Below are 25021 nucleotides of genomic sequence, written 5' to 3'. Positions count from 1 at the left end.
CCCGGTCACCTGCAATCCCCCGGGAGGGAAGGCATGGAGGAGATTAGTGGGGTGCTGGCACGGAGAGCCACCCACGCGGCCAGGGAGGACAGGAGGCCTGGGCTTTTCCTTCTGTGGGAGGGAGGCGAGAGCAGGATGGCTACTCTGCTTCACCCACACGTGACAGGGCAAAGCAAGTGTATGGCAGCGAGCCTACAACCAGGAAGCTGGGGTGTGGTTTTTAAATCATCCCAGTCAATGAATTAAGGACTAACCGGGACGGCTGGAGTTCTGCAGCTTCTACGAAGAGATGGAAAGCCCCCAGCTGCCCGGGCAGGGCAGCTTCAGGGCAGAAAGGCCAGCAGCCTCCACACCACCCCACGTGTCTACGCCAGGACAAGCCTGTCTGTGACTAATTCAAAAGACAGGTAGACCTTACTTGTGTCCCCAAAAAGTAGTATAGGAAAGTGCAAGTTGAGTCTCAGAGGTTAATTATATAACCCAGGTTGGCTTACTGTCTAAAAGACTTATTAAGTTTCTGCCTATAAAGCAAAGCATGTTTTTCTTTGCTTTGTGTAACTGTTAATTTACATAAATGCAGATTTTCATATGATGACTGCTTTAAAGTGTTGCATACTTGGAAGACATACTGTATTCAAAATGTTAAGTACTTAGAGAAATTGGGAAATTGTTTACTTGCTTGGTGTGAAAATTGAAAAGCAACTTAAAATATAAACCTACTACAGCTAACATACACATAACCCTAGAAGTATCTTCATAAATTTAAAAATTCTAGCAAAAAGTATACATAGGTTTCCAATGAATTTGCAAAATAAATTTCTCTACCATTTGACAGTTTACATTCTCAAGGGAACACTGACTCAGAAATGTCTAGGCAGCAGGTGCCCCTCTTCCCTACTTGAGGACACATTGTGCCCTGAGGACCTGCTACCCTCAGTGTGTCCCAGGACCGGCAGCACAAGCACCATCTTGTTAGGAAGACAGATTCTCCAGTGCCAGCCCAGACCTACTAAATCAGAATGTGCATTTTAACAAGGTCGCCAATGACCGGATGAACACTGGAGGCCAGAAGCACCATTACCAGAGCCTGCAGGAAAGTGTTCTGTATTGGAGAGCTTGGAGCAGTGTGCCACCGGCCAGGCCTGTGCAGGCTGGGGCGCTGGACTGCCGGGCGGGTAAATGAGGGCCCAGACTCACCTCGAGCATATTGTAGATGATGTAGAGCTTGATGACGGACTGGCCCCTAATCAAGTGATACATCATGGAGTAGTCCACATAGTGCATCATAAAATAGCAGATGACCAAAATGACACCCTTCAACATGTCACACACCTGGGCAGGCTGAAGCAAACGTCTGTCCCTGAAATGTATGAGAAGTAATAAGAATATGAGTTTTACCTTCTGTGTTCTTGAATAAATAATCTTTACTGGACATACAGTGGCAAACAAAGGTAATGGGACTTAGGTTGATCTTTCAAAAATTTCAAACTAACAAGGAAAGTTATGCTGACTACTCAACAGTATGAAATTTTCTGCCCAAGGAGAGAATATAAAATATTAAACCAGAATTACTGCTAGAAGTGGGGAACCTAAACAAGTGAACACCGAAGGCAGGCGGCTGCTAATAGAGTGCTCGGAAGCAATGGATTTCCACAAAGAAGACACAAGCCTCCCACCTCATCGGGAAGCCCTGGAGCCCCACTGGCTCAGGCCTTCTTATGCAGTGCTAGCATTCTACGCATGGTGTTCTGCACTTTGCACTTTTTATTTAACAGCATAACAGATTTTTCCGTATCAGTTCATAAGGAATTCATATTTACATGACAGTGCAGTGCTCGACTGTGTGGATGTATCATAATTTATGTAACATATCATTGACAGATTTCCAGACTTCTGCTACTATAAACCATGATGCGATGTACATGTCATGCCACGCCAGTGAAAGTGCATCTATAGGATAATGTCCTAAAACTGGAATCTCAGGGTTATGTTCACTTGACATTTTGATACTAGCAGCTGTGCTGCCCTCTGCAAGGGTTGTACCAATTAACACTTGCACTAGACACCTGTAAGCCCACGTGCATCAATTAGCATTTGATCAACTTTGGGATCTCCGCCAATGCCACTGGTGAAAAACTGAATCTAGTAGTTTCAATGTTAATTTCTCTCATTAGGAGACTGACATCTTCTTTATATATTTAAGTTATTTATACTGTGCGTGAATTCTCTCCTCACATCTTTCTCTTACTGGTTTGTAGGGCAGCTTTTATATTACAAAAGTTAGCCGTTTATGACGTGAGTCGAAAATACAGTTGCTCCTTAAACAACAGGGTTTGAACTGCACGGGTCCACTTATATGTGGATTTTTTTCAATAAATATGTACTTCAGTACTACATGCTCTGCAATTGGATGAGGAACCATGGATACAGAGGAATCTCGGACACGGAGGGATCGTGTATACGGAGGGCTGGCTATTGAGCATAGGGTCGGTGCCCTAACCCCCAGTTGCTCAAGTGTCAACTGTGGTTTTTTCCTAATTAACACAAGCAGAATCATTCCTTACTTTTGAGGTCAGAGTATAGGGAGCTAAACCTAAATTGTGAATGGAAATGTCTTCCTAAGACACAGCAAAAAAATACATTAGAAAAGAAGAAATTTAAGACTTCTTTCACTGAACGTAAAATTCCTGTGACAAGAATGGGAAAGGTGTTTTCTCTAAGTCAATTGCAGGCTGATTCCTCAAGATGGAAAATGCTCAGTCTCCTGCTTTGGCAGCTTTTACATATGGATCGTACAATCAATAAAAAGCCTGAATACTGGCATTAGGAGCCGCAGAGTCTCTTCATTTCTGCCCGTTGTGACAACACTTTAGGACCTACCTAAGGGTTGAGCTCCCTTTCCAGCGGGCTATTGGCATCCTGAGCTCTCTACTTACTTGGTATTTCCTGGCTACCTATTCTCTCTGGAGCTCCTTTCTAGCCCTTGTCCACATTCAGATCGGGGGCTTTTTTCTTCCAAAGATCCTTGTAGGGTTCAACAAGGAACCCAAAACTGCTACCCAGAACACTGCTCTATAAGAGAACAGTGAGAGGCATGCAATGCCAATTCTGCCACATGTGCTACAGAACCTCATACTTGTTTTCTACAATACATACTGCATTGCGTACTACACTGTAGTATGCAGAGGTTTTTAGTCAGGTGTGAATTTGACCTCTTCACAGAGAGAATATGGAAATCTGCAAAAGTCCTGAAAAGAGACAAATTCTGTGAAGACCGGGTCCAGGGAGGGCTAGCAGAGGATGAGAAGACACTGGGCTGAACCAACGAGCTAGATGGAGAGACGGGTCAGAATAGTCCAAGTCACGCCACGTGTCCAAGTCATACCACCACAGCACAATAAGCCGAGGGAAGTTATTCTTAGTAGTTGAAGTGGAAATCTTGGGAAAAACTGCCTCAAGGACAAAGTTGATCAATCTCTATCATCATTTTTCTGTCCCTTTCTGTCCTCAGTGCTGTTCCTCTCTTTCCCTGCAGACTCTGGCCCTTTTCTTCTCATGAAATCTAGAGTGAGCTGCATCTCCCATCTGCAAACACCTAGCCCAGAACACAGAACTCTGCCAAGGGCTGCTCAAATATCGAGGTAATTCGCTGCTGGACCCCAAGATAAAAAATGGAAGCGGTATTATATTTGTCAAGAGCTGGAGGTAAACATATTTTTAAGTCAAACAATGAGAAGAGGAGACATTCTGAACACTCTTGGGATCCTGGCCCGTGTGCCTGTCTCCCCTGGGATGGCCAGGGTCAACCCGAAGCATCAGCCAGGAGCACACACCCACCTCCCCCTCAGAAGTGCTGGCACAGCAGAGCATATGCTGAAAAGCACAGATCACCCATAGGCAGGGGCCTTTGTGTTTAAGAACTAGAGGTCATGTTTTATGAACTAAAGAAAACGATAGGAACGAAAAGTAGGGTGGTATTAATGAATTTGCATTAATTACCAAAAAGATTTAGATAACTAATTAAAGTAGAAATCTATACTTAGAGCTTTTGGTACTAGATTGGCATCTACTTAGTTAAGTGATCTCAGTCAAAGCACTTTATTTAAGAGATAAAAGGATTTTTAATACATATCTGTCCAATTTTGTTTCTTTATAAACATTTGCAACAAAGGAACAGTGTGTTAGTACATCTAAGGAGGAATATTATATTTGATACAAGTCATTGTTAGAAATTAGCTACCAAACATTGGAAAGCTGTCTCCCCAAATAACGTAATACCACACATTTTAAACCAAGATGATAATTAAAGTTTTTAAATTTTAAATAAACAACTTTAATTTAGCTTTCTTTTGCTTAGGATTAAACCAGGCTGTAAAAATGGTGGAAGAGTTGAAGAAACACCTTATGCTACAATCCACAGGTCCTACGAGGCAGGCAGCATTCTAGGCACTTGGCACGTATCTGTTCTAGTTTCCACGACAATCCTATGAGATCCTATGAGGAAGGTACATCACCATCCCAATTTCACAGATGATGCAAAGAGTATCAAGAACGTGCCTGCAGCTGCATGGTCAGGAATTAGACGTGGGGGACCAGGGATCTGACCCTCTGCATCTGGCTCCAGAAGGCATGTTCTCACTCCCATCTACCATCCCAGACGTTTCTTGAAAAGAACTTGTAAACTTACAGGAATCAGCAACTCAGTATCTTTTATCTTTCAGCATAATTTAATACTGTGTAGTTTATCACTGTACTGTCATCTCGTATGGAAAAATTATTGTGCTAAAACCCAAAAATAGCTATAATTTTTCATTTCTAAAAAGAGGGGGAAAAGGACTGTTTTCACTGGATCTGTGCACTGCTTTCTGTGCACTCTCTGCTTTGGTGAAAATTTTCCATTGCTTACATCATAACTGGGTACTACACAGATGACTCTGATTTTCTCCTTAATTTCAAAATTAAGGGGATTTATTCAAATAAAAACATAAAAGCATAACTCTTAAGAAACAAGGGTCTTGTTTTCATATAGATTTCCCTGTAAGTGAAAAAGGCAAGTTGCAAAAATTAAAAAATCGTTTCTAAGGGGGCATCACAGCTTCTCTGAGTAAGGAAAGATCTAACCTCAAAATAAGTTCAGCTGGTTAAAACAACTTGAACCAGCTCCAGCATTTGTTTCCTTCTCTGCCAGGACATTTTTGGATATGATATATGATAAGTATTTCCAACTCCATAAGAAGCTTATCTACAGCCCTGACAATCAACTCTGAATTGGTTTATGAACAATACTTTCAGGCTGAAGCTCTTCCTTATAAATGCCTGTTCAACAGTGGTTACTGGCAATTCGCTTTGCAAGCACTGAAAATCCCACACTAACACATAAACAAGTGCAGGAAGCTGTTGGACAAAGTGAAAACCCCACTAATCTAACTTACAGTTGGCTGTCAGTTATCACAAGACACTGTAAGCCACTCTTACAGAAATTAAATTGTCTACATTTCTAAATTTTATCTTTTGGTCTTTCAAATACTTTCCCTGGATTTGCAATTACCGAATAAAGTGACCCAGTTGTTTCAAGGGCACTTTTGGGGAACAGAATGATGTAGTAAGCCAAGATGATCAGGTGTAGGCTTTTTCTGCACCCTGTTCAGCAGAAGGTACTATGCCAACTAAGATTAAAGTAAAAACTGATAGTGAACAGAAAAAGATCAGGAAAGAAGAGGAGGCAACACAAATGACTAAGAGAACGGGGATAAGCCCTGCCTAGTTAATTTTCAAACTGGTGTTGAAACATGCCAAGGTACCAGCATGAGCTACTTCATTACAAAATATGCATATTGGATCTTTCTTTTTTTCTCTCTTTCTCTTTTAACATGTTTAGCTATTTGTGGTATAACTGAAAAATGAAGATATACAAGCACTATTGAAAAAAACGTGAAATATTAAAAATGGTCTCCATTTTTGAAAGAGAAGTCGTTTTATAATTTTAGAGTAAACTGGAATAAAGTATTAAGATTAAGATATTTTCCTTAATTAGGAGACTGAAAATTTTAAATCTTAAGTTTTTGCGACAGACAGTAGAAAAATAATTATAAAAGCTTAAAATGAATAACTAAAGTGTTCCTTGGGCTTTGAAAATAATTTCAAACCATGCTAGGAAAAAACCACTGGTTTTATAAGCTATGTTTGGTGCTTGGAGGATGCAAAATAAAAACTGCTCACATTGAAGGGCTCAGCTGACTGATGTGGCATTGGGAATGAAGTACTTGATGTCAGGTCTAGTCCGACATGTATAATTAAAGATCATTTTATCAAGTGATTTTCTTATGTGAGATGAGATCATGGTGAAATCCTGCACAAATGTGGACAAAGCTTTATGACCAAGTAAGGACAGGGAACCACATTTTCTTCAGTATGTGTCCATCTCCAAATGGTTATGTCTATATTTTTTCATTATAATCAGTATTCGTTTGTACTGATGTCAATTTGGCCGAGAGTATAGAAGGAAAAATCAGGGTTTACTCACCACGAGGAGTCCCTGTGACACCACATTCCATTCTATAAAGGAAGTGAAAGTGCTCCTCCCTTCGGTCTGATTTACGAGAGAGAAAGAAAGAGAGAAGGTTGTAATGTTGCTACGCTACTTAGAGCGTCATGGTGAGGAAACAGGGGACAATAAAACCTGAGGTTAGGAAGACTCTCTAACAAATATATTGCTCTCTACAAATCAGCCACGTAGACCAGCCCTGGTAAGAGGAAATGACAGACGTACTTGTTTCCCCAGAGAAGTTACCAAGAGCTCTCCCTCCATGCGCGACAGGGGTGGCATGAATCACTCAGGCCAAAAATAAGGCTTACATCTAAAAAGAGAAAAATCTATTATGTATATGTGTGTGTGTTCATATGTGTGCAGTTAATTTTAGGTGGAACTACCTTGGAGGAGGTAAGGCATACGGAAGAAACCCAATGGGTTAAGAAACTCTCAAGCACTTGAAATTCATAATTCTTTGGGAGATGAGAGCTTTCTGTGGGGTAAATTCTTAAAAGAAAAAGATACCATTGCCTCTTAAAAACAAAAAAAGTACATAAAGCCTCAAGTAAGAGTTATGCCTAAAACCGAGGTGAGAAAACAGTAAAATTTACTTGCACGTATTTTATTTGCTCCAATAGTAAAAGAAAAAGACTCTAGCATTTATTACTTAAACCTACTCTACACTTATTATTGTCTAAAATATTTTAGCAAAGTTTTCAAAACTATCAGTTCCTGGCACCAGATAGTATTGCTTTTCTCTACAATCTCTCCCTCAACTTTTAACTCAAATGTGACTGAGGCTTCTACAACACAAAACGAAGCCACAGGTTGGAGGAGGAAAAAGGATCCAGAAAAAATGCCAGGTAAATTAAAAACACACATACAACTGGTTATTATTTATTTATTCTACAAGTAAATTTGGAAAAAATAATGTTGGATACCTCTTTAGCATAATATAGAGCAGTCTACTTTTCTAAAAAACAAAATACTTTCATTCTTCCAAGAAACAAAGATACTTCACATAATAAATCAAAACTTAATTCTGATTTTCATGTCCTCATCATTAAAAAAATTATCCTAATTCAACAAGTTTCTCAAATGTTTTTAAAAAATTATACTATCCTGAGAAAGAGGGAAGATATACATAAATCAGTTGGCTTTTAAAGAATCTGGGTGTATTTCTTTGTATTAGTCTACAACAAAACAGTTAAGGGCAAAGATTTTTCAAGACTGTAAATTCATTAGCAATAGTTTTCACCTAAATATTCTTGGAATTACTAAGGACAGGTGTAAACTTTTTATGCAAGCAGTACACCCGTTGCAGATAACACACACACAACAATGGAGTCAAGAAAATTACCCTGCCAACATCTCAAAATGAAAAATATTTTAACAGGGTCAAAAGCTGGCAAAATGTCCACCAGGGGAGCAATCATGATAAGGGCTGGTTTCTTAAGGGCTGCAGATTCGCCCTGGCCCTCAGGCTTAATGAAAGGCAGAAAGTCTATTTAGTTGTCAGTACTGACAAACACCCACAAACCAAAACCCACAGCAAGTTTGCAGAAGATTTAGAAATAGGTTCAAAGAATCAATTCTAAAGCAGAAAACCCGGGAGGCTGTCAGCTTTCGGAAGCCTCTCACAAATGCTGTACCAGATACAACTCTGCACGTAGAGGAGGTAAGAACACCAATCCCATTTCTGAAAAGAGGGCGATAATAGTACTCTGCTATGATGTGATGCTGAAACCACAGCACTAGAGCCTGCAAACTGTTGCTGTTTTCATGTCAGCATCTTGAATTTGACAAATATCCCTTCCCATCCCCCACCCGGCTTTTTGGGAATAATTTCACACAACTAACAGACTAGGAAGATATCAATAGTAACTTTGTTTTTTTTTTTTTTAACAGAAAAAAACCTAAAATACAGAAGAGTGAGAAAAAGAAAACAGAAAAAAGAATACAATCAACATCTTTGCTGGTCTCTTTAATTTCTTCTTATCTCTTTGAAAAAATAAAGTCAGACTGAAGGAAAGAGCACTTTTTGTTTGCTTAAAAAGATGGGACATGATACAGCTACAGGCAAGACAAATCAAATAATCTTGAATGGAAGTAGAGAATGTTGGAAGAAAAGCTATAAGACGACAAAACTTGGCTGATTAATAATTTTGTAAAAATAAAATGTATTTTTATATTCCTAAAATATTTGAAAGGTCTTAGACTTAATATTAACAATAGTTTTGCTAATTCTGATAAAGTATACTTAAGGCACTAAGACAGGAAGGCAGTATCTTCATATTCTGTATAATCTGCCTACACTCACAGAGTATTTAAAGTGATGAAGTTCTGTTATATAATTTTAACTGCACTTCACGTTATATATACACATATTTATTAGTGATGGCATAAAATGTAATTTTTCAGTTGATCCAAACTGCAGAAATAGCAAGAACTGTTTGCCCAGAAAAACTTAGCGGAGTCTTCATTGTAGTGTGATGGGCTGCCCTCTAGTGTCAGTTTGGCCATAAAACCTTGAAAATAGAACGGACTTGAATTCTGTTTTAAAATGTTATTCAAATTAATTTAGATTGAAAAAGTATTTTAAAGTAATATACGAAAGTTATCACCTTTACTTTTTATGCCAAAAAAACCCCTTAAAATACCTAGAAAAGGTTGGCTCTAGGGACCATCGACCACTCACACTAAAGCCAACAAGGAGTAGAGTGATGAAGGCTTCCCAGCTCTCTGCAACACCTCTCCCACTTTTTAGAACACTGAAAGACTTCTCTAATGCTACTTTGGTGCCTTGCTCCCCAAGTGACAAGGGACACAGTTTAGATGCCTGTGTAACAACAAGACGGCTCTTGTTGATTTTAGGTTACACATCCTTTTCATGCTATATCTCATCGTGCCAACAGCCACAGAGAACATGCTCTGTCTTTAAAAGCCATTTCGCTTAAAGACAGCTAGAGCACGAACTTGCCTCACATTGCTGATCAAAGAATAACTAAAAAGTAATCTAGCTCATAGTGTAGACATGAGTTATTTTATGTCAGGTAGCCTCACCTGGGCTTTATCCAACTTTCCATGCGTCTATTCTTGTTATGCAATCACACATGAAGACTTCCATTTAGTAATGTCTTAGATTTTTTTCTTGTCTTCTGAAAAGGTAACTGAAATAACCATGATTCTATTGAGCTCCCAACAGTGATAAAGGAATAGTGATAGTATACAAGGTTAGGCTTTCTGAATATTGGAGTACCATGCTACAAATGTCTGAAAAAAAAGTTTTGCTGATACAAATAAAGTCTTCTTAAAAATTCTCCCAAAGGCATAAAGCACGTACTTGAATATCTTAAAGTTGACGGTAAATTCCTAAAAAAGATCCCCCCATTTGATTAACAAGAAATTAATAAAATATGTAACATAATTCTTTCATTCTGGAAGGAGAGGAAGATTATAGAATATGAAGTATCACATATAACAATGCTGTGATCTTAATTCTTATAATCTACCCCATGCCATCTTGCAAAGAAGAGCTTTTACTCTTATCACAATATGATCACGATGATCGATAAATTCTTCCAATTTACACTGGAGGGATTTCTTCCTTATTAATACTGATTAAGGCCATTTTTAAAAGGACTGTATGTGTTATTCAGTACGTACTAAATATCAAGTATATGCTCATTTATGACTTTAAAAGAGACCCTTCCATGACTTTAGTCTTAAAAAAAATCAACACATAATTCTGTATGTGGATCAATAATTTTATAACTCAGTTTCCATGGTTACTGATGATAATGTTATTATTCATATATTTAATATACCATGGAAGAGTCACCTACTTTATAGTTAAATAAAGTTTCACATATTATTGTCCATTTCAGTATTTTGTAACTTTTTCGGAATGAAACGTACATAGAAAAATGACGCATGTGAGAAACGTAAATTGGGCAACTATGCTAAGAACACTGTAATAATGTTACAGAGAGTGACCACACAGAGCAGAGGCATGTTGATGTAACCACAAAGAAAAAACCTGTAAAATCCGAATTTCTAACCTCAAGACCAAAAACGCATTAAGATTCACATAAGCTTTACATTTTCATCTTCCTGTTCCCAGTTTTGGAAGAGAAGGAAGGAAGGAAACTAGTATCTATTCCTGTCTACTACGAACCAGGCACTACACTAGGTATTCTTTTTACATCTCTCAGTCTTTGTGGTAAAAGATGCTGGCTCTAAACATCCCCTTTTTACTGATGGGGACACAAGCTTAGAGAAGTTAGTAGTTGCTCATGACCCATCAGTTAATCAATGCTGGGCCAGACTGTCTGATCCTTCCCACCAGGACCATGGTCTTCAAGAGCTTTCCCCTCTCACAAATCAGAGGGGGGTCTCACCTGTAAGCAGTAACTAAGGCTAGCTAGGCCATGAAGACAGAGACTCTCAAATGAGATGGAGGAGGAACCCTGTACTAAGAGCTCCCTAGGAGATTCTGATGCCAGCCGCCGCCCACCTCCCAGCCTAGCACCTGGTCCTCACTTTACAGATGATGCCCAGGAGGCCAAGGGACTTGAAGTACAGGCTGAGCTAGCACAGTGGCAATGTGGTTGGTCCTTGACTCTCAGTGCTAGGCCTTTTCTATTCTTCTACACAGCCTCCTGCATTATTGACATTTGTTTACCGGCCAAAGCAAATTTCTGGTCCAAAACCATTTGGAAAAAAAATGTACATATAAAAAGTACAAATATTATATAAGCATATTACATAATATTCATTAAAAAGATAAACAGCATTCATTTATGCATTAAGGGCCAAAGTGTGAAAGAAACTTAATGATTATCCCTATTCTAAAAAAATCTATGCAAGTGATTATTTAGCTCAACTACAAGTAGTAAAAATAACTTAAATGTTTAAAATAGTTCATAATCTTAAACTTACCTTAAGCCATAGCAAGGCAGTGTGAAGAGCCTGAACAGCGCCAGGAAAACTCTTAAAGGAAGCAGGGTGAACACATACAGAAATGCATCCAGGCACAGAAAGATTCCAAAAACCATGAGCTGGATTTTCAAAGCAGAGAAGAACACAAAAAACAAAATGTAAAATAAATATTCTTTAAAATATTACAGATGAAAATTTTAAACAATCAAGGAATTTCTAAACTTTGTAGGAAATTCATTTCTTTTAACTTATCTATGGGAATAACAAGTTAGTACTTCTCCTTGTATATACAAGCCATATTCTAATGAAAAATCCCTTTTCAAAATGCAAGTTTGTAGTTCTTCTTCCAGAGCCCTTGGTTTACCACCTACACAAGTCAATTACTCAAAACACAAGCTGCCCTTGACCACAGCATCTGATGTAGCTTTCTGGGTACTTCCTCAAACTTTAGAGATATTATAGAAAACCTTTCAGATAAGACTAAAGTCTAACCTTACTCTTATGTAAAGAGATGACTAATTTTAACAAAATTTCATGTATACTTCAACTTGCTGTACAGAGAAGGCATTATTCTTAATTGAAGGAATAGCTGCTAGTATCTGTAGTGTTTCCCCCTTTCTTCTATACTTGCCACATAAGGAGGACAGAGTCTTTTGATGGCTTAGAGAAGGAGCCATACCCAGGCTACTAAACTCCACTATTTTAAGAGTGGGGACTTTCTGTATGTCTGACACACAAACATGGTATGATATATACACCCTCACACACAGCACTTGATGTATTCTTAGTCAATAAACTGTCCTACATATATATATTAAGCAGTTAAAATCCACACTGTTACTGGCAGAATCGCATCCCTCCCCACCAAATTCAGATGTTGAAGGCCTAACCGCTGGTACCTCAGAATGTGACTGTATTTGGAGATGAGAGTTAATTAAGTTAAAATGAGGTCATTAGGGTGGGCCCTAATCCAGTATGACTGGTATGCTTATAAGAAGAGAAAATTTGGACACAGACAAGGCACAGAGGGAAGACAATACAAAGACATAGGGAGAAGACAGCCACCTACAAGCCAAGGAGAGAGGCCTCAGAAGAAACCAACCCTGCTGACACTTTGATCTCGGACTTTTAGCATCCAGAAGTGTGAGAAAACAAATTTCTGTTGTTTAAGACACCCAGTTTATGGTATTTTGTTACTGCAACCCTAGCAAACTAACACACCTTTATAAGAAAGGACACATTTTATTAATTTTTTGCAAGAATGTCTAAAGAAAAAAAATATATATATATACACACACACGTATGTGTATGTATACATATATGTGCCAGGCTTCTTAGTAGTTGGTCTGCGTCAGTCACCCTGTCGTCAGCACAGTCACAGTTCTGTCTGTCCCCTTGTTTCACACACAAAGGAGTGCTATAAAAGACTGAGCAAGGTCCACCTAAAGCTAGTGGTCCTTACTTATTACTCTCCTGTCACCAAGAATCCTTTCCCTGTTTGCTGGTGATCTGTTGTTTACACTCCAAAGGCAGAAAATGACAGAAACCTGACATTCCCGGAAGGTATTTTGCTGTGTCCACATAAACAGACAGCAAGCTGGGAAGGGCAGAGTTAAGTGGCTGTCTTTCTCGTGACTGTACACTGGGGATTAACACATCACTCATTCATCAGCATCTACTAAGCCGTTAATACGCGCCAAGTAAGACACTCAGCCTGGAGGGCACAGAGCCAGGCGGGACCTCATGATGGGGTTCCTGCCCTCAGCAAGCTTATTCGCATTTTCACAGATAGAGACACCAGCATGTAGATAAAGGAGGTCAAATCAATGCAGAGATAACGGCTGCTATGACAGAATTAAGTATACAAAGAACAGGGGAGCCCTGAGAAAGAATGGCCAACCCAACTTTGGGAGATTTAGAAAAAGCTCCATAGAAGAGGAGACTCTTAATGACATCTGAGATGAGGGCTACTGACACCTGGAGAGGGTAGACTGGGCGGGGGTGGAGGGGTGGGAACAGGGGAAGGAAGCTTTCCAGGGGAGGAATAAGCATGAGCAAGAACACCGATGAGAAAAGTAATCATGACGAAAACCGTCTCTTAAACAATCAAACTTTCTTTTAAAGAACAGTCACCTTTCTTAGGCTTAGAGGAATGTGTATTAGTATCATGGTAAACAACAGTAACAAAAGCCTAACGGGCCTTCCCCTTCACTTTTATTTTCAATTTTTATTGAAGTAGAGTTGATGTATAATGTTGTGTCAATCTCTGCTGTGCAGCAAAGTGACTCAGTTATACACATACATTCTTTTTTTGTTGTTGTTAATTAATTAATTTATTTATTTTTGGCTGCTTTTGGTTCTTCGTTGCTGTGTGCAGCTTTCTCCAGTTGCGGCGAGCGGGGGCTCCTCTTCGTTGCGGCACATGGGCTTCTCGTTGCGGTGGCTTCTCTTGTTGCGGAGCACGGGCTCTAGGCGCGTGGGCTTCAGTAGTTGCATCATGCGGGCTCAGTAGTTGTGGCTCGTGGGCTCTAGAGCGCAGGCTCAGTAGTTGTGGCGCACAGGCTTAGCTGCTCCGTGGCATGTGGGATCTTCCCGGACCAGGGCTCGAACCCGTGTCCCCTGCATTGGCAGGCGGATTCTTAACCACTGCACCACCAGGGAAGCCCTATTTTTTCATATTCTTTTCCATTACGGTTTATCACAGGATACTGAGTATAGTTCCCTGTGCTATACAGCAGGACCTTGTTGTTTATCCTCCCCTTCACATTTTAAACCAGCCCAGTAAACTCAGTGGGCAAGAAAAATCTTCCCCCACTGTATGCTGACCACATAAAGACCACCTGGAGCTGTCGATATGACAGATCTCAATATTAAAATGGAAGGAGGGACTTATCTGGTGGTGCAGTGGTTTAAGAATCCGCCTGCCAATGCAGGGGACACGAGTTCGAGCCCTGATCCGGGAAGATCCCACATGCCGCGGAGCAACTAAGCCCGTGAGCCATAACTACTGAGCCTGTGCTCTAGAGCCCACGAGTCACAACTACTGAGCCTGCATGTCACAACTACTGAAGCCCGCGCGTCTAGAGCCCATGCTCCGCAACAAGAGAAGCCACCGCAATGAGAAGCCCGTGCACCACAATGAAGAGTAGCCCCCGCTCGCTGCAACTAGAGGAAGCCCGCACGCAGCAACGAAGACCCAACGCAGCCAAAAATAAATAAATAAATAAAATTTAAAAAATAAAAAATAAAATGGAAGGAAAGCAAGTGTCTGTGATCTAAAGAAACTTCAACTGTGTGGAAAGAAGGCATCCATCTATGTGAGAACATGCAATATACAAATAAAGCAATAGAGATGCCTTTCAGGGTTTAGAAACATGGAAAAGTGACCCAACTCCTCTATCTACTGTAGAGGTGTTAACTTTTTTCACAAAGCACAGCATTCTCTTAAATTTTTTTTTTTTTTTTTATAAATTTTATTTTTGGCTGCGTTGGGTCTTCATTGCGGCGCGCGGGCTTCTCATTGCAGTGGCTTCTCTTATGGCGGAGCACGGCGCGCGGGCTTCAGTAGTTGTGGCGCACGGGCTTAGTTGCTCAGTGGCATGTGGGATCTGCCCGGGCCAGGGCTCGAACCCGTGTCCCCTGCATTGGCAGGCGGATTCTTAACTGCTGCGCCACCAGGGAAGCCCCTCTTAAATTCTTTACAAATGAAAATGAGAAAACTTCCGAAAAAAGTAAACAAGATGTAATCCTGAAAACATTCATCCTTGAGGGAGGTAAAGAAACGCCTGCTGGGCTGAGTGTGAGCCTGGCGCCCTACTGGGCGCTGGAGGGCATCTCATTTAATTTACCTCGTGATCCAGGAGTCTGAAGGAGATGTGTCAGACTCCTGCGTTTTCCGTCCTCCAGGCGAGTGCTGAGTGCTGACTACTTAATCCCCCATCAGCTCTTGAGCTCGTGATTTTCATCCCTGCTCAGCACATGAGGAAACCACAGCTCTGGCGGCTGAACACCTGCCCAAGGCTGTGGGTCAGAGTGAAGGAACTGGCCTTCATGCCTGGGTCTGTCTGCCTCAAGGTCCTACATGTTCTCTTTGAAGCAGTTTAAGCACAGCAAAAAGATCTTACTCCCTACTTTTGCTAGGCATAGGAGTTAACGTAATTTTCTTTGTGCTAACTTGTCTTTTGCCAATTTGCCTAGTGTCATAAAAAATGCAGAAATAAAGGCATTTAATGAATCAAATTTACAAAAGGCATAAACATTTCACATATATAGATTTACTGCTAGCTGTGAAAATGTTATCTTAATAAAATCAAAAGGTTTGAGTATATATTATTAACAAGAATAATGTGTACTTTCAGACCTTCAGTTAATTTGTATGGCATCTTGATAAAATAGGCAAGTACTATTTCCTCTTCATTTGGACCAAATAACCATAAAGCATTCAAGCAGTCTTAAATAACAGCTAATGAAATCTGCCCTGAAATATACAAGGTGTGACTATAAAGCCATGAAATTGGTGTCATATGCCACCCTCTGTTTCCCTTTTGAGAAACACAAAAATCTCCTTTAAATGCCACTTGAAATTTCAAAATAAATACAATGTTGTGGCTAAAATCAAAGAAGCACCATGCTTCTGGAACACGCCTCTTTAAATCACGGGTGAACATCCGTCTTATCAGCTGACAGTCATGCCTTGCGCACTGGACCCTTGTTGCTCTATCCCCCCATTTCCCCATTTCTCTCCTCCTCTGGTACTGCTGCTCCAGCCCCACCTCACTTTATCCATCTTGAAGAAGGCGGTATCTTACTTTACCTGCATCTCACCTTGACGGGGGGTGGGGTGGGGGAGGCCTTATAAATATGTCATCTCTTTGAACTGGCCACTACATGAATAACAGAATGCAGAAAACCAAAGCATAATCGAGAAACTTCAAGAAGAAACCCCACACTGGAGTTTTTGGCTTGTACCTCTTTTCCATTCAGTGTTATTTTCCCGGGGATGGAAGACAAAAGTTTGTGTGAAAACTTTCCAGAGCTAGCTCAGTCTTTTATTTGTTCCTCCTTCTCTCTCTTAACGAAACATGTATTGCATGCTCTCATGTTCCCTGGTCTTTCTGGCTGGCGGGAGATCTTGTGTGGAAGGGCTTCAGAAGCCTTTTACGGGTACTGGGCAATACGGCCAGGCACTGGTCAGGTGCTGTGCACAGGGCCTGAGGGCCTCCGTGCATCCTCACCTCCAACCCGAGCACACTGCCCCTGCCCCGACTCTGCAGTGAAACTCGGGAGCTTGCCCAGTTCCTGAGCAGTAGAGGCAAGGACAGTAGGTCTGCAGAAGACATGGCTTTGAAACTGAGGCACTATTTCTACTGAAGACACCTGTCACTCAGCATCAACCTCGCCACTGGATTTGGCTTTATATGTTTAAAAAAAAAAAAGATTTAACAGAAGGTTTTAATAACTGAATATCAATGTTAAAACTACAACAATTCTGTAACACTTCTGGTCAACAAAACATCACACGCTAGTGAAAATTTCCACAACCAGCTCTTACCACACTCATTTTGAACCTAATACTATTGTTCTTAATCATATGAAAAATACTAGCCTCAAAAGAAATAAACAAATAAAATGCCAGCCTCTCTCTGTGGAGAGTGGAGCAAGGTTTCTTAACCTTTTAAAAATGTTTCCTTTTTTGACAAAAATCTCCTGCCTTCCTTTTAATGCCATTTGAAATTTCAGTAAATAAAACGTTACGGCTAAAATTAAAGTACAGTGATTCTGGAATATGCCTCTCTGAGTTGTACAAACCATCTTCTGGCAATTTTGAATCCATCTCCTCCACCATGACCACCAAGTAGTGTCCAGAGCTGAGGGCGGCTGCTCTGGGGTGGGAGTTGGGAAGCAGTAGTAAAGCAGGAAGGGTGTTTTCTTTCCTTCCCCTGGTTTCAGTTTATAAAGCTCTGGGTCTACTCCTGTAAGAGCAGAACCCGCGTCCTGCTTAATTCTACACGGGGGTTGAAAGGTCATTTAGGAAGGACATCTTCCCCAGGGAATTCAAGTCTAGTGAGCGGGACACAGACTGAAGAGTAAGGGCCAGATGAAGGATGTGCTCTGGATGCGCTGAGATCAGGTCTGAGCAGCGAGCTGGGGTGGGGGTGGGGGGATGAACTTGGGATGGGCACCTGGGGGAGGGAGGAAGAGAGTTAGCAAAGATCTCCCACCAGGAGACAAGATGGGCACTAGCTGCCGCCAGGCACAGAAAGGAGGAACAGCATTTCAAGCAAAGACAAGAGCGTGCTCAGGTGCAACGTGAGCGGGAGGCTGTGTGGCCAGAATGTAATCATCAGATGAGAGGGTCAGGAATCAGCCCAGTTAACCACTAAGGGGCACAAATCTTTATCCTGTGTTCCGGAAGTTCTCAACAAACTCACATGCGGGGATCAATTAAAAGGATGTCAAGGAGAATGGGTTGTCAATAAGGAAGTTTACAAATGACTGACTCTGAAAGCAATTACTGCTTCAAGGTCATCCCTATAATAAAATAATTTTTATTCGTCTGAATTCAAAAATTCATACCCCTGGGAAGTCTACACTCTAGGAGATGGTAAACAAAGGGATTACAAGGAGCCAAGTACTTTCATGACAGGCAAAGTCACATAAATGCATGTGCGTAACGAAAACAAGGTAATTTTGATAAAAGGCTTCATAACAGTCAACTTATGCCTGACATTTTTTTTTTTTGGCGGTACGCAGGCCTCTCACTGCTGTGGCCTCTTCCGTTGCAGAGCACAGGCTCCAGATGCACAGGCTCAGCGGCCATGGCTCACGGACCCAGCCGCTCCGGGGCATGTGGGATCTTCCTGGACCGGGGCACGAACCCGTGTCCCCTGCATCGGCAGGCGGACCCTCAACCACTGCGCCACCAAGGAAGCCCTGCCTGACATATTTAACACAAGGAATAAATTTCTTCGGAGGTAAATAAATATACTGATGATTTTAATTTGTAGAAAGACTGCACATGGAAAGATCTTGAGATTTTCCTACTTCTCTTATTTTTAATCATTGTTGAATATTGTAATATTCTAAGCACTTGACCTATTTAACTTACTTAGTCCTTACAACAACCCTTGCTTGAGGCAGGGGCCATTACTTGGTATTTTGCAAGGACAAACAGGGCTGTGATGTACAAGGCTGGGTGTGCCCTCAGGACCCTATGGCACATTTGCGAGGTCTTAGCAGCTGCTGCAGGCTACAGTCACACACCTTCTCGGCTCAAATCTGCTATTTTTAGGGAGCGACCAGCAGCACTGCAGCAGGCTGAGAGAAGCAGCAGGAACAGTTACGAAGGAGAATACTGTCCGGGGGAGATAGCACAGTGGCCTGATACAGCACGATGGAAAGAGAGAGGAAAGGAAGAATTTTAGACTGTTTCCAAAGCTAACGTGACAGAAATAAGTTACTGATCCAAAAAGATAAACAAAGCCCCACAGTGCCAAGATCACAAATTGTCTTTTAAACACATCAGTGAATGGGATGGAGGCCTGAAGTCTTTGGCTGGTTGCCCCAGAACCATCTGATGGGTCCTATGTGCCTAAGAGGTACAGGGCCGACACCAGGACAAGGAAGCCCTGGATGCCTGGGCCATCCGCCATCACCTCCAAGCCCTGCCTCTGAAGTGGGCTACTGGTGCCCCCGCCAAAATGGATCTGCACTCCCAGCCGCCCCACGCCAAGAAGCGTTAGGAAAGGTAAGACCGTCACACAAGACACGTGGAAGCTGCTGTCACCACTGATGCAAGCCAGGGGCGACAAGCATCAGAGAGGCCAGGAGGAACACCAGCTAAGGCTGCTGAGATGCTGACATGAGCAGATACCCTAGGCTTTCCGGTGCCTTAGCAGTCATGTGGTGGGACGTCTTGAGTCAGGGTGTGTCACAAACAAGAGCTGCATCATGAGAACAATGTAGGGGGATGATTCCCCACACGTTTTCATGGAAATTAGAAACCGAGCAGGATGCCCAAGAAATCACTGCCATATACAGATCTAAGCACTCTCTATTAGTTTCACAACAAAATCTCAGGACTGTTTTATTGAAATAAAGGTGAAACGTTGGCTATAACTACATTTTGTTAATATACACTTACACTGTGAAACAACAAAAAGGCTTTATATATTTTCATTAAGTTCATTATTTCGAAAGGAACTTTTTGAATTATTTTTTCCTAAATGTTATTACCCCTTCCAACTCTCAAAAAAGCAGAACTAAGTTCCTCCACTAGAGATGTAAAATTTCCCTTCTGTGAATGTTTCCATTACTCCCATTTCCTCTGCCCCTCGTCAGCAAACTCATTCACACGGTCATGGACTACCCACCCTCCTGAGATGACCTAGTCCAACTGCCTAATCTTAGACGAAGAAAGTCAAAGCCAAAGGAACACCATGATCGGGCTACTGGGCTCTTCCCTGCGGACCTGAGATGAGAAGCTAAGGTTGTTCACCTCGACCCCATGACTCCCCTCTGTGACAGTAACCTCTCCCTTCCAATAATAACAAAGTCTATGCCCCAACCACAATATTCTATACCTATTGTCATACTTATATCTTCAACCTGATGAACTTAAGTAGTTCTATTTAAGACTAAGCAGTTGAATTCAATTTTCTAAAAAAATATATTAAATAACTGTAACATACAAAGCATGGTAACGATGAAATAAAAGATTGTCAAAAAGCACAGAATTGTAAGGTAAAGTCAAAAATATATTTTCATTTTAGTTCTATCTCTTATGATATAGGCAAGGTTACATAAACATATGTAACTACAGATAAGTAATTTTGATAAAAGGCTTCATAATAATTACATCCCACATATGACATGTATTTAACATGAGGAATAAATTTCTTAAGAGGTCAAATTAATCAACTGATTTTAATCTGAAGCAAGAGCGTACATATGGAGGGATCTTGAGCTCTCCCTGCTTCTCTTATTTCTAATCCATGTTGAACATTGCCATGTTTCAGAAGCAGAGCTTTGAGGGGTGAATAACCCGATTATCATTCTCAATCTGTTTCTCGCTTTGTTGGAAAAGCGTGATGTTCACTGGCCTAGTCTCCTGTGCAGCAGGGATGGCTGTGTGACTCAGTGTGGCCAATAAGACATAGTGGAAGGAAGCATGCTAGGGCACCTCTGGGAAAGCTTTTAATTCTTTATAAAAGGGACAGTGGAAAAGGTGGCACTGTCCATCTCCTCTTGTTTCTGATTATAATGCAGATGTAATGCCCAAGGTTGCAGCTGTCATCTTTCTATTAAAAGGCAGCAACATGAGGACTGAGAGACAATTTGCCAGCGATGGTGAAATAGAAAGATAAAAAGGACTTGAGTCCATGCTGGCCTCATTAATCCGCTGGAACAATTAAGATCTCCTTCCTCTTCACTTGTTAAAAATTTTCTCAAAAACCTTTTTGTTTAAGTCACCATTAGGTATTCTGTTACCTATAAAAGTATTCTTGAGAAATAAATTTTAATTTCCTCCCAAAGCCAGTCTAAACTCCTTAGCCTAACCATCCAAAGTAACCTGGATCCAGCCCAACCTTCCAGTGTACCTGTCCTTTCTTGTGTGTTCCTAACAATTTCCCACCTCTGGATCTCCCTAGTACAACCATCCCTGTCCCCGCCACATACACCGTAAAATGTACAGAAGTGACCTCTTTTTCCTCATCACCTTGCCATTACCTTCACGAGTCTTATGTTTATCTCTCTACTCCCACACTGTAAAAGTGCCTGGAACATAGTGAGCACTCAAAACAAAGACTGAGGAAATTAATAAATAAATGCATGAGTGAGCTGTATCTCTCTAAATTAGTATTTAAATACATTAGGGAATTTTAGAAAATATTGGGTTAGCCAAAAAGTTCGTTCCGGTTTTCCTGTAAGATGTTAAGGAAACACGTAACAACTTCCGGAAAAACCCGAACGAACTTTTTGGCCCACGCAATACTATGGTGAGCATTTCTTTACTACTTCCTGCAGTTTTGGATTCACTCAGATGACAAAACTAGCCCTTGCACAAGGGATGATTTTATACATGGTGTGCGGTAAACTGTTCCTATGGGGTCAAAATGCAGAACACACACTAGCACATGTTTCAACCAAAACATGGGTTGAAGGTGAGATCTCTCTGGGCGTCTACGTGCGACGGCGGAGTGTGGCAGGAAGAGGACACAGAATTTTCATGGTACTTATACCTCAGGAGGCTGTTGATGGGATTTAATGCTAATTCATTTCAGGTGCTCAGGACAGTGCTAAGCATCTAATCCTTATCTGATAAATGCTATTCGTTTTATGAGTAACACAGAAATGGATGCCAGAGATGGGATGTAACTGGCCAAGCCAAGTGGGGTAAGAAGCAGTGACAATCACTCACCAGGAATTTCCTCTCTGGGAAACTGGTGATCCCCTGCCCTGGTTCCACCAGCACCTGATTAAAGCGACCACTGTCTATCCTAACTGTCAGCTCCAGCCTCATGCCTGCAGAGGTCAGACTTGAGGGCTCAGCAGAAAATGTCAGGGTGTAAGGTATGTTATCTCTATGGCCATTAGCTAAATCCTCATGAAAGAGATAAGCTTTACCCTCAGACAGTCTGGCTAAAAAGAGGGAAGAAAACAGTTTTCCCTAAAGGCTCTTTCTGCAGGAGGTCAGCATCCCAGAGGGCTGAGAGTCAGAAAATCATGGCCCTTGCAGGGTTAGAAAAGTCGTTCATTAGCTAGCGAAGAAGGAAGATGAAAGTATAGCAGGAGATGAAAGAGGGACACAGGAGAACCTCGAAAATCAGTCCTTTCCCAATCACTTCCTGCTGTACTCAGCCCAAGATAACAGCTACCCCTATTGTAAATGAGACTTCCACTGGAATGCAACCTGGGGACAAGAAACCTCTCAAAATTTTTCTTGTTCTCCCAGGGCAAGGCATTCCCAATTTGCTGAAGAGAGGCTTGTAAAGATTTTAAAACACTCACAGAAGGCTTACCACATAATTAACATACAGATGAGAAAACCGAGGCACACAGACAGAAGTAAATTAGTCAAGGCCCCACAGTGAATAAACTGTGGAGCCAAGATTCAAGTCCAGGCAGACTGACTTTAGAGTTCATGCCCTTAACCCACGTTGCTATCCTGGCTCTCAGTTCAGGATGCACAGAAAGTACAGTTCAGCCTCCTCCTTGTATGGAAGAGAAAAACACAGCCCCCAAAGTGGACCATGTAAGCAGTTAACAGCAGATCTAGAACAAGAACCCAAGGGGTGTGTGTGGGCACAGGGGAAAAGGGATTGTGGAGGAAAAGAGGAAATGTTGCCCCAAAGCCAACAAAATGCTCCAAAATTTCATATGCTTACCTAAGATTGAAAAGTTCAAATGTAAAAAAGTGCTAATAATTGGAAATACTATTTTAAATATGTAAGCAATTCACCTTTATTAAATGTCAAGTATAATGTGTTTATCCACTGACACAAAAAACCTGGGTTTTTTGGGGTTTTTTTACAATCACTGAACAGGTTCGGTAAGAGATACTAAGCTGACCTTTCTCTTGACTTTAAAGTATAATATGCAGTAATTACATGCTTTATAGTATTTGCAATCCCTGTAGACGCAAAGTGCTCTTTAATTATCAACTTTCTCTTCCTGCAAAGGTTAGGTGAAAATATATTAGCATTTACCCAAAAAAACAAGAACAATAAAAAAACGAATAAGGTATTACATATTAGAATAGACAAACACAAAGGAAACCAATAAAAAATAAATTAGATTAGCGTGAATATCTAGATAGCCTCTCACCTCTCACAATAAAAGTCTGAAGTGGGATCCCCACATATCAAATAAAGGGCTTAGAGAGAGCAGAGTGAATTCATGCTGCTATGAGAGACATTTAAGCCTGGAATTAAACTGAAATCTAACTTTCCTCTGTGCTTCACTTAGTCTTAGAAGAAGAAATTGCTCTAAACTGAAAAAGAAGACATTCTTTCCTACATTTTAAGCAGTAAAATTGCTAAAGTGTTGCTCTAAGAGACTAAATGAAAATTTCCTAAATAGGCCTAAAGCTAAAAGCCTCTCTCATGGGAAACAGGATTAGCACAGGCAATGAATGCAATCTGATACTTTTCCTATTCTTTAATTAAAAAAAACAAATCTAACTGATTAGAAACCATATGGGTTACTAAACCTATCAGTGGTCCTGTAACGGACCACAGTTTGAAAAACGATGGTTTATACTGCAGTCCCAGAAAGACCTGCAGGGATTTCCCCCAGAAGACAATTTAATACAATAACAAACATGAAACGCTTACAAGTTTCCGTGAGAAATCTACCCAGAAACCTGTTTGTGATTTCAATGTTGCTAATAAAGAGAGAAGGATGGGTGTATTGAACCTGCCTCTGATGAGGTGACAGAATTACGAGAGGATGCTGCCATCATGCACTATTTCTGCCACAGGTGGGATGACAGAAAGGGTCAGATGGACACCTCTCTGTGTCGAACCAGCTTCCCAGGCGTGTCCATAAAGTCTGCCTGTGACTGCAGGCAAATCCCTCTGTGCTCTCCCAGAGCAAAATGGGAGTCCAGAGCAGCTCAGACAGGTGGGCGGACGAGGCCGGCACTGTCCCAGACAAGAGTCCAGGCCGCAGAGGTCCACGCCTCCAGCAGTGTCCTCACATTTCCAGCCATGGCTTTTCATTGGTAGAAAAAAGTGAGCTTTGAAAAGCAGATTAAAGTGTTTTAAGAAAGACACAAGACTTACCTTAAAAAAAATTTTTTTTTTCTCAAGCAAAAGAAACATCACCCCCTAGGTCCCTCCAGGACAAAATCTTAAAGCAACTCCAATACATAAAATAAGCGTGATGCTGCACCTGCGGAGGAGTGCTGCCGAGGGTGCCCCCCAGGCCTCCACCTCCAGCCCTCGGCTCCTCCACAGAACCATAGAACTCCCCAGAAAAGCAGCAACACAATGATAACTACGCATGTTTAATGATCCTGACCAAAGGCAACAAGCTGTTTCATTGTCTCAAATGTCTGCTAGCTCCCTAGCTCTCTAAATCTCACCCTAATATAGAACTTTCCAAAGCTTCAGCACATGATGTGCCACTAAGAACCTACTGAAAGCAACATCTCTCAAACCGGGCATCCTTCCTTTTCACTGTACCACACCTCTTGTTATTATAATACACTGAGAAAGCAAACCAACTAAACTCTTCTGATACCAACTCCAATAGTAAAGTATGATTCTAGAGAAGTGACTGGAACATTACAAGTTTTACGTTACTATAAAAGTATGAAAACGTGTTTCAGTATAGCTAAAGCTGAATTATTTCTTAATTCTTTCCTTCTTGCTCAGACTGGTCAACTCTATCAATGTACACAGAAAGAGTGGCCTTGATCTCGTATTTGACTGGTCTTGATGGACTGGGACACAATCAAGGGAGGGCCCGATGTGCAAAGATTTAGTGCTGCTATTACTATGTTTATCCTATGCTGAGATGTTTTCTGTGATGAAGGTGAAACAAATT

At 41.2% G+C, this 25021-nt stretch overlaps 1 protein-coding gene across 1 annotated transcript in view; it reads right to left on the bottom strand.

Annotated features, from left to right (window-relative positions):
* Window positions 1-25021, bottom strand: part of TAPT1 (transmembrane anterior posterior transformation 1) — a 63517-nt gene that overhangs the window by 25179 nt on the left and 13317 nt on the right. Inside the window, exons 3-4 of the mRNA XM_081224887.1 lie at window positions 11471-11589; window positions 1198-1360 (exon numbers count right to left, since the gene is read on the bottom strand). Of these exons, the coding sequence (XP_081081013.1) occupies window positions 1198-1360; window positions 11471-11589 (282 nt within the window). The remainder of the gene's footprint in view (window positions 1-1197; window positions 1361-11470; window positions 11590-25021) is intronic.

Source organism: Mesoplodon bidens, assembly GCF_964165515.1.
Source record: "Mesoplodon bidens genome assembly, chromosome: 1".
Classification (NCBI taxonomy): Eukaryota; Metazoa; Chordata; class Mammalia; order Artiodactyla; family Ziphiidae; genus Mesoplodon; species Mesoplodon bidens.
The sequence above is the reverse complement of the archived record's forward strand: the minus strand, read 5'-3'. Positions and strand labels throughout refer to the sequence as shown.